At 45.6% G+C, this 15343-nt stretch overlaps 1 protein-coding gene across 4 annotated transcripts in view; it reads right to left on the bottom strand.

The window, feature by feature from the left end:
- Positions 1 to 15343, bottom strand: part of LOC141103553 (flavin-containing monooxygenase 5-like) — a 197821-nt gene that overhangs the window by 41177 nt on the left and 141301 nt on the right. For all 4 annotated transcript variants that reach the window (XM_073593260.1, XM_073593256.1, XM_073593257.1 and 1 more), the window contains exon 2: positions 10261 to 10426. In XM_073593260.1, coding sequence (XP_073449361.1) covers positions 10261 to 10392 — 132 coding nt within the window. In that variant the 5' untranslated portion in view covers positions 10393 to 10426. The remainder of the gene's footprint in view (positions 1 to 10260; positions 10427 to 15343) is intronic.

The following is a 15343-nucleotide window of genomic DNA, read 5'->3' on the forward strand; positions in this document are numbered from 1 at the left end:
AAAAAAAAAAAAAAAGCACCCCTGTCGCCCCCTGCTCTCGCGCTAAGGCGAACGCAAGCGGCGGTCTGTCGTCAAACGTAAACAGCAATTGCACCATGCATGTGAGGTATCGCTGCGAAGGTCAGATCGAGGGCAGTAATTTTTGCAGTAGACCTCCTCTGTAAATCTAAAGTGGTAACCTGTAAAGGCTTTTAAAGGCTTTTAAAAATGTATTTATTTTGTTGCACGTTTGTGCGCAATTTTAAAGCATGTCATGTTTGGTATCCATGTACTCGGCCTAAGATCATCTTTTTTATTTCATCAAACATTTGGGTAATATAGTGTGTTTTAGTGCATTAAAATTTAAAAAAGTGTGTTTTTTCCCCAAAAAATGCGTTTGAAAAATCGCTGCGCAAATACTGTGTGAAAAAAAAAAAAAGAAACATCCACCATTTAAATCTGTAGGGCATTTGCTTTAAAAAAATATATAATGTTTGGGGGTTCAAAGTAATTTTTTTGGAAAAAAAAAATATCTTTTTCATGTAAACAAAAAGTGTCAGAAAGGGCTTTGTCTTCAAGTGGTTAGAAGAGTGAGTGATGTGTGACATAAGCTTCTAAATGTTGTGCATAAAATGCCAGGACAGTTCAATCACTTGGGACAAAAAAAATAAATATTCAATGGGTTCAACATGCCTCTCAGCAATTTCCTTGGGGTGTCTACTTTCCAAAATGGGGTCATTTGGGGAGGTTTTGTACTGCCCTGCCATTTTAGCACCTCAAGAAATGACATAGGCAGTCATAAACTAAAAGCTGTGTAAATTACAGAAAATGTACCCTAGTTTGTAGACGCTATAACTTTTGCGCAAACCAATAAATATATGCTTATTGACATTTTTTTTACCAAAGACATGTGGCCGAATACATTTTGGCCTAAATGTATGACTAAAATTTAGTTTATTGGATTTTTTTTATAACAAAAAGTAGAAAATATCATTTTTTTTCAAAATTTTCTGTCTTTTTCCATTTATAGCGCAAAAAATAAAAACTGCTGAGGTGATCAAATACCATCAAAAGAAAGCTCTATTTGTGGGAAGAAAAGGACGCAAATTTCGTTTGGGTACAGCATTGCATGACCGCGCAATTAGCAGTTAAAGCGACGCAGTGCCAAATTGGAAAAAGACCTCTGGTCCTTAGGCAGCATAATGGTCCGGGGCTCAAGTGGTTAATGATGCTTAAAGTAAAAAAAAAAAAAGTGAAATATTCCTTTAAATATCGTACCTGGGGGGTGTCTATAGTATGCCTGTAAAGTGTCGCGTGTTTCCCGTGCTTAGAACAGTCCCTGCACAAAATGTCATTTTTAAAGGAAAAAAAGTCATTTAAAACTGCTTGCGGCTTTAATGTAATGTCGGGTCCTGGCAATATGGATGAAAATCAGTGAGACAAACGGCATGGGTACCCCCCAGTCCATTACCAGGCCCTTTGGGTCTTGTATGGATATTAAGGGGAACCCCGCACCCAAATTAAAAAAGGAAACAGCAGTATACAGGCTCTGTACTCTGAACAGCAGTATACAGGTGGTGCAAACAAGACAGGGACTGTAGGTTTGTTGTTAAGTAGAATCTGTTTGTCATTTTGAACTGGTACATTTTTAACGTGTTTAGCTCCAGCCAAAAAATCTATTTTAAGCTTTTTGGAATACATAGGGAAGGGTTATCACCCCTGTGACATTTTTTTGCTGTCTGTGCTCCTCTTCAGAAGATTTCACCTCACTTTTTGTCCCAATGACAAATGTTTTTTGAAAATTTGGTTTTTTTTGTGAAACAAGGATTGGTGATAAAGCATCAGTGGAAAGGAGAAATGTTTTTCCCATATTAACTCTTACAGGAGAGAATTTCCCTTCCTAGGGGTAGATTTCATCTCACTTCTTGTTGTCTCCTTCCGTTTGCAAGTAGGAGTCGTTTGTAAGTTGGATGTTTGAAAGTAGGGGCCTGCCCTATATACTCAGCAGAAATTTGGGCCTTAGGTGTTGTTGTGGCCACAACACTGTAAGCCCTCACAGGGCCCTGCTGTGAAATATTAGATCAAGAATTGTAATTACATGCCCCTGTTGAACAGGGGCAGAAAAATTGGGCCTTTGGCGGTGGTGGTGGTGCTGGTGCCACAACACTGTAAGTCCTCACTCGCTCTTGATGGGCGCAGAAATGGGCTCTGCTGTGAAATATTAGATCAAGAATTGTAATTACATGCCCCTGTTAAACAGGGGCTGAAAAATTGGGCCTTAGGCACTGGTGCTGGTGCCACAACACTGCAACCCCTCACAGATACTCTAGTTGGAACGCAGGAACAAGCCCTGCTGGAAAGTATTGCATCAAAAATTGTAATTGCATGCCCCTGTTAAACAGGGGCTGAAAAATTGGGCCTTAGGCACTGGTGCTGGTGCCACAACACTGCAACCCCACACAGATACTCTAGTTGGAACGGAGGAACGAGCCCTGCTGCAAAGTTTTTTTGAAATCTCAGATCCCTTTAAAGACTGCCTATGCTGATGCTGAGTGGCTATCCTGAGTAATTATACTCTTCCTCCTCAATGGCCTCCCTTGCATGAAAAATTGTAATTACACGCCCCTGTTAAACAGGCGCTGAAAAATTGGGCCTTAGGCACTGGTGCTGGTGCCACAACACTGCAACCCCTCACAGATACTCTAGTTGGAAGGCAGGAACGAGCCCTGCTGCAAAGTATTGCATCAAAATGGTAATTACACGCCCCTGTTAAACAGGGGCTGAAAAATTGGGCCTTAGGCACTGGTGGCGGCGCCCAGAACCAAAAATGTTCTTACAAGCTATCAGCGTGATCATTGAGGAGGAAGAGGATAATTACTCAGGATAGTCACTCAGCATCAGCATAGGCAGTCTTTAAAGGGATCTGAGATTTTAAAAAAAATTATTCGGTTACATCAGCATCAGGTGCTTGGTAGCTGGTGGTGATCCAAGACTGATTCATTTTTATGAAGGTCAGTCGCACCCTGTGATCGGTTACAAAGCCTCCAGCAGTACTGAATGTGCGTTCCGAAAGAACGCTGGATGCAGGACAGGCCAGTAGCTCAATTGCATACTGTGCAAGCTCTGGCCAGTGATCCATCCTCAAGACCCAGTAACCCAGAGGATTTTTGGTGGGAAAGGTGTCCAAGTCAGATCTTGCCCCTAGGTATTCCTGCACCATATAAAATAGACGCTGGCGATGGTTGCTGGAACCGATTATACCTTGGGGCTGCGGACTAAAAAATTGTCTGAACGCATCGGTCAGACGGCCACCTTCTCCACCGCTCCTTCTTTGACTGACCGAAGCCTCAGCAACACGTTGTCCAGAAACAGGAGTTTGTAACCTCCCAGTCTCTAGGAACGCGTTGCACAGATCTTTCTGCAAGGCCTCCCGAAGATGTTTCATCCTCTGCTCTCTCTGCGACGGCAAGATAAGGTCCGCAACCTTACCCTTGTGACGTGGATCAAGGAGGGTTGCCAGCCAGTACTGGTCCTTCTCCTTGATACCACGAATACGAGGATCCTTACGCAGGCTTTGCAGGATCAGGGAGGCCATGCAGCGTAGGTTTGCTGAAGCTTTCGGTCCGGAGTCCTCTGGCTCATAAAGGATGACATGGTCCGCAGCCACCTCCTCCCAGCCACGTACAAGTCCATGTGTTTCTTGGGACTGATCCCTTAAAGACTGCTGCTGATGCTGAGTGCCAGGCTCCACCTCCATACTGACACAACCCTCCTCCTCCTCGTCCTCTTCCTGTGTGCTTCGGGCACGCAGGAGCACTGTCTGGATAAAGGGGGCCTTGAGAGCTAAGGAAGTCCTCCTCTTCCTGCCTCTGTTTTGCCTCAAGTGCCCTGTCCATTATTCCATGCAGCGTGTGCTCCAACAGGTGGACAAGGGGGACAGTGTCACTGATGCATGCACTGTCACTGCTCACCATCCTCGTGGCCTCCTCAAATGGTGACAGGACAGTGCATGCATTCCTGATCATGGCCCACTGGCGTGGGTAAAAAAAAACAAGCTTCCCTGACCCTGTCCTGGTGCCATAGTCGCACAGGTACTCATTGATGGCCCTCTGATGCATGTGCAGCCGCTGCAGCATGGCCAACGTTGAGTTCCACCTGGTGGGCATGTCACAGATTAGGCGGTTCTTGGGCAGGTTAAACTCCTTTTGGAGGTCTGCCAGCCGAGCACTGGCATTATATGACCGGCGTAAATGCACACAGACTTTCCTGGCCTGCCTCAGGACATCCTGTAAGCCCGGGTACCTGCTCAAGAGCCGCTGCACCACCAAGTTAAGGACGTGAGCCAAACAGGGCACATGGGTCATTTGTCCCTGTCGGAGGGCAGAGAGGAGGTTGGTGCCATTGTTGCAAACCACCATTCCTGCCTTAAGTTGGCGTGGCGTCAACCACCTCTGAACCTGCCCCTGCAGAGCTGAAAGAACCTCTGCCCCAGTGTGGCTCCTGTCCCCCAAGCACACCAGCTCAAGCACCGCATGGCATCTTTTGGCCTGCATACTTGCGTAGCCCCTTGAACAGCTATAAAGCACCGCTGGTTCCGAGGACAAAGCACAGGAAGAGGCCATGGAGGAAGAAGAAGAGGAGGGGGTGGAGGAGAGAGGTGTATCACAATCATTATTAGTGGCATTTTGAAGGCGTGGTGGCGGAACAACCTCCAACACTACTACACCTTGTCCTGCATCCTTCCCAGCTGCCAGCAGAGTCACCCAATGCGCGCTGAAACTTAGTTAACATCCCTGTCCATGCCTGCTGGACCATGAGTCAGCGGTAATATGCACCTTACCGCTGACCGCCCTGTCCAGCGAGGCATGGACATTGCCTTCCACATGCCGGTAGAGAGCCGCAATCGCCTTCTGTGAGAAAAAGTGGCGTTTGGGTACCTGCCACTGAGAAACCGCACATTCCACAAACTCACGGAAGGGGGCAGAGTCTACCAACTGAAAAGGCAGCAGTTGAAGTGCTAGCAATTTTGCCAAGCTAGCATTCAACCGCTGGGCATGTGGATGGCTGGGAGCGAACTTCTTTCAGCGGTGCAGCAGCTGGGGCAGGGAAATTTGCCTGGTACAATCTGACGTCGGTGTACCGAAACCAGATTGCCCACAAGTACTTGGCTGTGACGCACCTAATTCTACACCTTCATTCCTCTCAGTGCAGGTCTCAGAGAAGACTGAAGGTATAGTGGGGTTGGAGATCTCAGCTGGTGAGGAGCAAGGAGAGGTCCTCTTTGTTCTTTGGTGTGGGTTTTTTAGATATGCTTGCCAACGAACTGCATGGCAGGTCAACATATGTCTGGTCAAGCATGTGGTGCCCAAGCGGGAGATGTTTTGCAAATAGCAGCGGTGCGATCTGATGCACTCGTCTCAAAAAAGGCCCACGCCAAAGAACTTTTGGAATAGCGCGCAGAGACAGCAGCGCCCTGCACATGCGGAGCTTTGGGGTGTGGTGCAGTCAGTGTGCTGCCCTTAGGCTGGCCCCTGGAGGGCATCCTGCCTCATTGGTGATTTCCCTTTCTCCTCCTCCTCCCTCCTATAAGGCACCTACGTTGAGTCAGTGACCTCATCATCCCCTCCCTCCTCATCACTGGAGCAAACCTGGCAGTATGCTGCAGCAGGGGGAGCATGACTGCCAGATTGCTGTCCTTCTTGGGCACCCCCTCTGTCCGTGCTCACGTTACTGCCTTCATCTAGCTCAGTGTCATCATCAGAGCCTTCTAAATGCTGGGCATCCTCCTGGAGCATGTACCCAACACTGTGAACAAACATTTCGAGGGACTTCTCAGGAGGACATGGTGGGGCTAGGGAAGGAGTCACTGATGCCATTGAGCCAAGGGAAGAGGCCGCGTTGGCAGCTGCTTTGCCAGACAAAGTACCCTGAGCATGGGTGAGAGAGGATGAGGAGGATGAGGACGGCTTGGTCATCCACTCGACCAAGTCTTCCACATGTTGCGGCTCAACACGGCCAGCTGCCGAAAAAAAGGCCAAGCGTGTCCCACGGCCACGTGCTGATGAGGATGCACCATCTCCACGACCAGCACTTGTTGCCTCTAGACACAGAGCCTGCTTGCCCTCTTTTATTAGCTTGTGACTGTCTGCCTCTCCTTGTTGGCCTTCCAGACATACTAATGGCCTGTAGCTGCACTAAGCTGGGATATATATATATATATATATATATATATATATATACTGATACTGCAGCTAGCAAAATCAACTGCCTGCCTGTAGTATGAGAACACCACCAACCTTCTACAGGTAGCTTTAGCTGAACACTGTGCAGACCTCGCAAAAAACTAACTTGTAGCTTATTTAGCTGCCTGCGGTAGTGATAGGATCAGGAAAACACCACCAGTCTTCTACAGTTAGCTTTAGCTGAACACTGTGCAGAGCTCGCAAAAAACTAACTTGTAGCTTATTTAGCTGCCTTCGGTAGTGATAGGATCAAGAAAACACCACCAACCTTCTACAGGTAGCTTTAGCTGAACACTGATGAGGAGGACGCACTACACTAACTTGTAGCTTTAGCTGAACACTGTGAGGAGGACGCACTACACTAACTTGTAGCTTTAGCTGAACACTGTGCAGAGGTCGCACTACACTAACTTGTAGTTTTAGCTGAACACTGTGAGGAGGACGCACTACACTAACTTGTAGCTTTAGCTGAACACTGTGCAGAGGTCGCACTACACTAACTTGTAGTTTTAGCTGAACACTGTTCAGAGTACATACTACACTAACTTGTAGCTTTAGCTGAACACTGTGCAGAGGTCGCACTACACTAACTTGTAGTTTTAGCTGAACACTGTTTAGAGGATGCACTACACTAACTTGTAGCTTTAGCTGAACACTGTGCAGAGGTCGCACTACACTAACTTGTAGTTTTAGCTGAACACTGTTCAGAGTACATACTACACTAACTTGTAGCTTTAGCTGAACACTGTGCAGAGGTCGCACTACACTAACTTGTAGTTTTAGCTGAACACTGTTTAGAGGACGCACTACACTAACTTGTAGCTTTAGCTGAACACTGTGCAGAGGTCGCACTACACTAACTTGCAGTTTTAGCTGAATACTGTGAGGAGGAGGCACTACACTAACTTGTAGCTTTAGCTGAACACTGTGCAGAGGTCGCACTACACTAAATTGTAGCTTTAGCTTAACACTGTGCAGAGGTCACACTAAACTAACTTGTAGCTTTAGCTGAACACTGTGAGGAGGACGCACTACACTAACTTGTAGTTTTAGCTGAACACTGTGCAGAGGTCACACTAAACTCACTTGTAGCTTTAACTGAACACTGTGAGGAGGACGCACTACACTAACTGTAAATAGTCTAGCTGCCTGACTGTGGTACTAATAGGATCAAAAGAACACCAGCAATTTTCTTCAGGTAGCTGTAAATATTGTAACAAGTCAAGCCTGCCTGTCAGTAGGAAGATAACAGGAACGGATCTAGCTAAACTGAATACAGTGTATATATATAACACCTGGGATGCATATATATACACAATACACTGTAAGTGCAGCTAACTCACTGACTGTCCTGCCTAATCTATCTAACTTAAATCAAATAACACTGTCTCTCTGTCTATCTCTTTCAAGGCCAGAACACACACTACACAGGGCCGCCGTGCAGGCGGCCTTATATAGTGTGGGGCGTGTACTAAATCCCCTGAGCCATAATTGGCCAAAGCCTCCTTGGCTTTGGCCAATTACGGCTCTCTGTTCAGACGGCGCTGTGATTGGCCAAGCATGTAGGTCATAGTGCATACTTGGCCAATCATCAGCCAGCAATGCACTGCGATGCCGCAGTGAATTATGGGAAGTGACGCGCCACACGAATTTGGCGCGAACGGCCCATATCGTTCGCAATTCGGCGAACGGGCGAACAGACGATCTTCACAGCTCATCCCTAATGCAAAATATGCATTGAAAAGTTTTTTCTCTATCTTATCTTCTTAACATTTGGTAGTCATATCCCAAAAAATTCTAAGAAGTATCTGGAAAAATGACAAAACTGGGGACAGACACGGTATGGGGACAGTGTCCTCATTCTGGGGACTGTCCCCTGAAACCAGGGACGTCTGGTCACCCTACTCTTTTTGCAAAGTCCCTTCTCATACATCTGGCCTGTAAAGTACAGATTTCAGCACAACCTCCTCTCCAGGTATGACTGGGAGTGCAGAGCTTCCCAAAGTCACCCCAAATATTAACCTTCCCCTCCAGCATACATCACTGGCTATAAACCTCCTAGTGATTTGCTAGAGAAAGAAATAAACATTAATAACTCAATTAATATTGTTTCTTCTTGTTCTTTCTTCTGAGAGCACTCCCTGCCAGCAGGTTAAAGTAAACAACGTCTGAGCTTAGGGGAAACCCAACGAATACAGAAACAATAACTATTAGTGCTGACTACAGCCTAACTGCTACACTAAAGCCCGTACACACTGAGAGTTTTTTTATGTTCAACCCAGCAGGCTGAATGAAAAAAACTGAGGAGCTCACAATACTAAGAGAATGCATTAAGGGAGTTGTAAAGGCTGTTTTTTTTTATCTTAAAGCCTTCTGTGTGTAGCAGCCTCCCCAGCACCCCCTAATACTTACCTTAGCCCTATCTCTGTCCAGCGATGTCCACGAGTCCTTCGGTCATCCGGGAGTCTCCCCTCTGATTGCCCAAGGCACAGCAGCGGTGCCATTGGCTCCTGTGGCTCTCAATCAAAGTCAGTTAGCTAATCAGGAGAGAGAGAGGCGACGGGGCCGAACAGCAGCTCTGTGTCTGAATGGACACAGGGAGCTACAGTTTGGCTCGGGTGCCCCCATAGCAAGCTGCTTGCTGTGGGGGCACTCAACAGGAGGGAGGGACCAGGAGCAGAGAATAGGGACCCAAGAAGAGGAGGATCCGGGCTGCCCTGTGCAAAACCAACTGCATAGAGGAGGTAAGTATACCATGTTTGTTTGTTTTTTTTAAAAACGAGACTTTACAATAACTTCAAGGTAAAAAACATGTTGACTTTAGAACCACTTTAGAACCACAAGTCTTTGAAAATTCTGTTTCAATTTAAATAAATAAATAGTATCATTTATCTATTTCCCATCTATAAGATTTATTTGTGTAGCACCCTCTACCTAGGTAGGTGTTAGAGGTGAGATTTTTGGTGAGTGCAGGTAAATTTAAGCAGGCCTAGCTGGAAGCTAGGCCTGTTTGTTTTGAACTGTGTGGGTTGGGAGTGACTTAGTGTAGGCTGGTGACTCACAGATAGCATCACTTCTCGGTTACCTTCCTCTGGCTTCTAGAGGATTCTAGAAGAGAGGAGGGGAAGAGAGGTGGAGCTGCCTAGGGTGTTCTAAGGAGCCCTGAACAATCCCCAACCTGGATTGGCAGGGGGCAGGCCTCCTTAAACTCCTGGGGTCAGCCCAGCTGGGGGGTTATGGTCAGATGAAAGAACTGAGGATGGAGTAATAGGCTGTCAGGGCCTTCGAGGGAGCTCCCTATTCTGGGGGGGTTGACCTTGGGCCCGGGACTCGGGTACAGGATGGATCCTTTCAAAGAACCCATAAAGGATCTGAACAGGAGACACACCAGAGAGGAGACAGAGAGGACAGCAGGAGCTAATACTGCTGGGCAAGTCTTCAGGAGGGAAACACCGTGTGTGAGCAGCCAGGAGGGCTGGTGAGTGACATGGGCAGTCGGGAGGACTGGAGAGGCATGCCAGAGAGGACTGAGAGGAAACAGTCAGAGCTGGGTGTGGAGCCAGTGAGGATTGCAACGTCACGGGTAGTGAAGTCGGGCAGCTGCAGCCAGGAGGGCTTGCAGGGCCTGAAAAGGGATTGCTGGGAACAGTGGTCCACCATAGGTCAGCTAGCACTAAAGGACTTCCTATTCTATATTTTTGTTACACTAAAAAGGGACCCACAGTCCCTGCCTACAAATGGCAGTTTCTAGGGCTTGACTGAGTCGGTGTTGGGCCTAACCATGTGCTAGCTGTTCCTGGAAGTGAAGAGTTGTGCAGGAGAGAGAGAGTGAGAGAAACAATCTGCAAGCAAGTGTTGTGCTGGAGGAGTCTGGAGCTGTAAAGTGTATACAGTTGCCCCAACTGACTGAAATACAATCAACCAATTGGGTGACTGGTGGGCCAAAACGTTCAGCAGCCTCTATGGGGGTACTGCTACATTTGCATAGAAATATAAGTAAAAATATATACAGCAAAAACTCATAATCTGTTGACAATACCTTAAATCTCCAGAGTCCACCAATATCTCCACTCTTTTCAAAGCAAGTGGGCTCCAAACCTTCATCGAGACAGCATTTGATAGCAGTCAGGCCACTGCAACCAGCACCAATCACTGCGACTCTTTTCACCATAATGGAATTCTAGTCTCACTGATTAACTGGCGTTCTGTAAAACAAAAAGTGTATCATAGGATATTAAAAGAGAAGCATGTTTTTTTTTTTTTTTTTTTGAGATTCATACTTACCCCCGGTGTCTCTGCGATGAGAACAGAGTATTCACCTCCTCTGCTCCTCCACGCTCATTGTATCGCTGAGCTGTGGAGGGGCGGGGAGTTACTGTCTCAGCGGCTTGCTGAGAAGCTGAGACTGCCATCAGTCAAGGCAGCGGGCGGATCCAGACTTCCTAAGTCGGGATGACGCGCCGCCACGACTGATTGCAGTGACATCAGCAGAGAGCGTATCTCAGACCGCTCTCTGCTGAAAATGAGTCACAGGAGTGCAAAATGAATTGAACTCCTGTGACCCTTAGGAGAAGCCCATCCTTAAAAGTTCAGGCTGGACTTCTTTAATATTTGTTTGGAAGCAGGAGGAAAGTAAACATTATTCTAAGATTTAATTAAACTAACTACTTGCAGTGCATATGAAAGAATCAGTCTAAACGCTGTCACCACAATCAGTCTACCAGGTTTTGTCAAAAAGAAAACTAGGTCCACAAAAGGGAGCAGAGACCATTATATTTGTCCAGCAGTAAATGACCAGCAAAGCAGAAAACTTCACTTTGGAGCTAATTATTAAAACAGTATTTTGGAATTTTCAGTTGTTTTTCTGGGGGGGGGGGGTATATTGCTTTTTATTTTATGCGCTCATGCCTTTTTGGGTCAAACTTTTTTTTTTTTTTCTCCAGAGCTTCCTTTAAAAATGGGGGGTATTGTTTTTGGGTTTGTAATTATTCTGTGGGTATTTTTTTAATGTGCCATATTGTGATGGGTTTTTAAGTTTGGCCTGCTCATAACACAGCATTCACTTTTGATTAACTGTGTATTTGGAACAGCACTAATTGCAAGAACAGTTTGTATCTATATTAGCTCAAATATAATCACTCACATCACAGTAACCTCCATCTCTAGTAGAAATAAATGTTAGGCATGCACTTATTAGTCCTATTACCACCGATTAAATCTTTCTTGCTGCTGGCAATTTTACACTGCTGTATTTTATGTAGTACTGTATCTTAATTCTTGTAGTAGAATCCCTTCCCATGCTCTCTGTCTCTAATACATTTTGGCCCAGCCATGCTTATTAAAATTGTCCTTCACTGGCCAGTTTTAGACTTCTGTATCATCTGCACTCTTTTATATATTTTTTTCACAAACTGAGGGTGCGTAACCCACCGCACCATAGCCAATTGGTCTAAAACATAACATTTATTAACTTATATATAACATAGGGTGTGTAAGAATATATAATAATCCACTTAAAGGGGCAGCAGCCATAACTACAATACTGCCTTTTCTGCAGCTTGCTTTCAATAAATGTTGGTAATCTTATATTCTGTATAAACTTACTGCCAATTCTAAAAAAAATCCTGTCAGATAATACATCATTTAGCTCACACTGCCTGTATAGTAAATTGCCTAGTCTATACTGACAATTCTGCAGCTTGCTTTCAATCAATGTGGTCACACTAGAGTAATCTAATTTTCGGACTCTAAGTAAAATTGCTGTCAATTCTATAGGCGCAATACAGTCACTTAACCGCTTCAGCTTCAGAAGATTTGGCTGCTCAATGACCAGGCCATTTTTTGCGATTCGGCACTGCGTCGTTTTAACTGACAATTGCGCAGTCGTGCGACGCTGTACCCAAAAAAAAAGCCATGTCCTTTTTTTCTCACAAATAGAGCTTTCTTTTGGTGGTATTTGATCGCCTCCGCGTTTTTTTATTTTTTGAGCTATAAACAAAAGAAGAGCGACAATTTTGAAAAAACATAATATCTTTTAATTTTTAATCAAAAAACCTAATTTTTTCCTCAGTTTAGGTCGATATGTATTCTTCTACATATTTTTGGTAAAAAAAAAAAAAAATCGCAATAAGCGTATATTGATTGGTTTGCACAAAAGTTATAGCATCAACAAAATAGGGGATAGATTTATGGCATTTTTATTATTTTTTTTTCTACTAGTAATGGCGGCGATCTGGGATTTTTATCAGGACTGTGACATTATGGCGGACACATCTGAGACTTTTGACACATTTTTGAAACCATTGACAATTATACAGCGATCAGTGCTATAAAAATGCACTGATTACTGTGTAAATGTCACTAACAGGGAAGGGGTTAACACTAGGGGGCGATCAAGGGGTTAACTGTGTTCCCTGTGTGTTTTTCTAAATGTGGGGGGATGGAACTGTCAAGGAGGAGAGAGGGATCGGTGTTCATACTTAGTATGAACACATGATCTGTCTCCTCTCCCCTGAAAGAACCGGGATCTGGGTGTTTACAGTTCTCGCTCTGTCACAAGCAATCGCGGGAGCCCGGCGGTCATCGCGCCCACATGGCACTCGCATCGGGGTTAGGCACACGCAGCGGGTGCGTGCCCCCCTAGTGGCCAAAGGGCGAATCAACTTAACATAACATCATTTGGCCTAGCCGTGCCATTCTGCCGCAGTAAAACTGCGGCGGCTGGTCGGCAAGCGGTTAATATGGATTGCTGCTGCCCACCTGACCGACCACCTTTTGTTTCTCATTAGTCCCAGGTGCTATTCCCCCACAAAAGCCATGTATCCCAACAAACAAAGTGCTCCACAAAGGGAAAAAAAACTACATTTTTCCCTAAAAATAGTCTTTGTCAGGGTGCAATAAAAGAAAAATTAGACAAGTGACCACCGGGGGGGAGTTCTCTCATATTTCCTTTTGGAGGTGTTCCACTTTAAGTGGATTAATATATATTCTTACACACCCTATTTTATATATAAGTTAATAAAAGTTATGTTTTAGACCAACTGGCTATGGTGCGGTTGGGTTACACACCCTCATTTTGTGAAAAAATTTGTGTCTGCCAGATTTTTTCCTAGATATTAACAGGACAGCCCACCGTAGATTTACTGCGGCAGGGCGGCCGCTCTGCACCAGATCACGTATCTAGTACGTGATTTGGTCTGGGGCATGCGCATGTGCCGCCGACGACCCACTCCCGCTGTGATTTGACACAGCAGGAGCCAATCAGCTGTCCGCTGGGACCCACCGAACGTTCAGGAGACAGGCAGAACAGCGGTCTGCCTATGTAAACAAGGCAGGCTGCCCTTCTGAGAGAGGGGAATGTACTGATCCAGGAACATGGATCTTTACATTCCCCCAGTCAAAGCACATCCCCCACAGTTAGTAATCACTCCTACAGAACATATTTAACCCTTTGATCTCCCCTGTTGTTAACCCCTTCCCTGCCAGTGTCATTTGTACAGTTATGCCCCGTACACACGGGTGTGTGGGCGCCATCGGACATTTTCCATCGGATTTTCCGACACACAAAGTTGGACAGCAGGAGATAAAATTTTCCGACAACAAAATCCGATCGCGTCAATTCCGACCGTGTGTGGCCTGTTCCGACGCACAAAGTGCCACGCATGCTCAGAAGAAATTCCAACACGGGACAGCTCGTTCTGGTAAACTTAGCGTTCGCAATGGATACAGCACTTTCGTCACGCTGCAATGTTAAAAATGGTTTAATACAGCGCACTCTCTTCTTCTTTATAATGTGACAAGAATTAAGTAGTTTTGCTGCTCGTATTCACACACACTTCTCACAAACTTTTATTTGTGTTGTTTTAGTGGGATTCCCTGAATATATTGTTATTAGTTGTCACATCTGACAGTTTTATATTTTTTATTTTTTTTTTATTTTGGATTTTAAGCCTTTTTTTTTATTTAATGTTTGGATTTTTTCCAAGGCTGATCTTTGTTCAATGTTATTTCTATTTTTACTCCAGAATATTTTTGGGTGTGTTTTGTGTGTCAAGTTACCCCAACACCATTGATATCTTTTATTATTTAATCTCAAGGAGATTGTTTGTTGTTGGTGTCCCTTGTTCATTTCACATTGTATATTTGAAATGTACCTGAATCCTCACAAACAAACTGTCATTTTTGAAGTAAAACACATAGGAGAGTATAATTCAAAACAAAAATCCTTTATTAAGGGATCAGAACCAAACAAAGAGGAAGGCAACACTGGATCAACAGGAGAAATTAGTGAAGCCTGGGACCCCCACGGCAGACATCAATTCTTCAACATCAAAATTGGTGGCCTGAGGAGTCCATATGTAAGGGAGGGCAGTCTGGTCCGGGATTCACAGAGACTTGGATAGCAGCAGATGACATGTGTGTCCGCAGGCTGTGGTACCACAAGAGGCTGCATTTTTTGGCCCACCAGACTGGATCCAGGGTCCTCACTGTCTGGTCTTCCTTTCACACTTCCTTCCGGGCTGTGACTGTGCAGTTGGAGATGTGGCAGGAGGAGGAGTAGGACCTGGAGGAGGAGTAGGACCTGCAGGAGGAGGAGGAGGACCATCCCAAAGCTGTGTGTGAGGTGTAATTTGGCCCCTCATACCTTTCGCCAGAGCTTTAGATATGAGGGCCTCACACATGGCTTTTTGGCCCTCCTCCATCCTCTGCATTTTATATGCAATGAAGGCAGCAATGTTCTCCTGCCTGGTGTGTGGTGCTCCCAGGACCTCTGTAGCCCTCCAAAAGAATCTGATAGCCGCCTCCTCTAGGGCACTCCTCCTACTGCCACTTTCTGTTTCCAGGGGGGGTGGAGGGACCTTGATATCATCCAGCCGGCTCGGCCCGGCCACCTCCTGGCTGAGACTTCCCTGTGTATGAAAAAGGGACATAGTTGTAATGTTTTGCATCATCAATCACAATCCTTAATTAGTACTCCCAACTAACATATAGTTCACATCATTGATTGGACAAGCAGAAATATTTAGAGGAATGCTATACCTGGCTCAATCTGGGCTCCTCCACATGTGGCCTGGAAGGCCCAGGTTGGGCGTCAGAAGCGTCAGCCGGGGGGAAGGAAGCGT

This window comes from Aquarana catesbeiana, linkage group LG07 (assembly GCF_042186555.1).
Source record: "Aquarana catesbeiana isolate 2022-GZ linkage group LG07, ASM4218655v1, whole genome shotgun sequence".
In the NCBI taxonomy this organism is placed as follows: domain Eukaryota; kingdom Metazoa; phylum Chordata; class Amphibia; order Anura; family Ranidae; genus Aquarana; species Aquarana catesbeiana.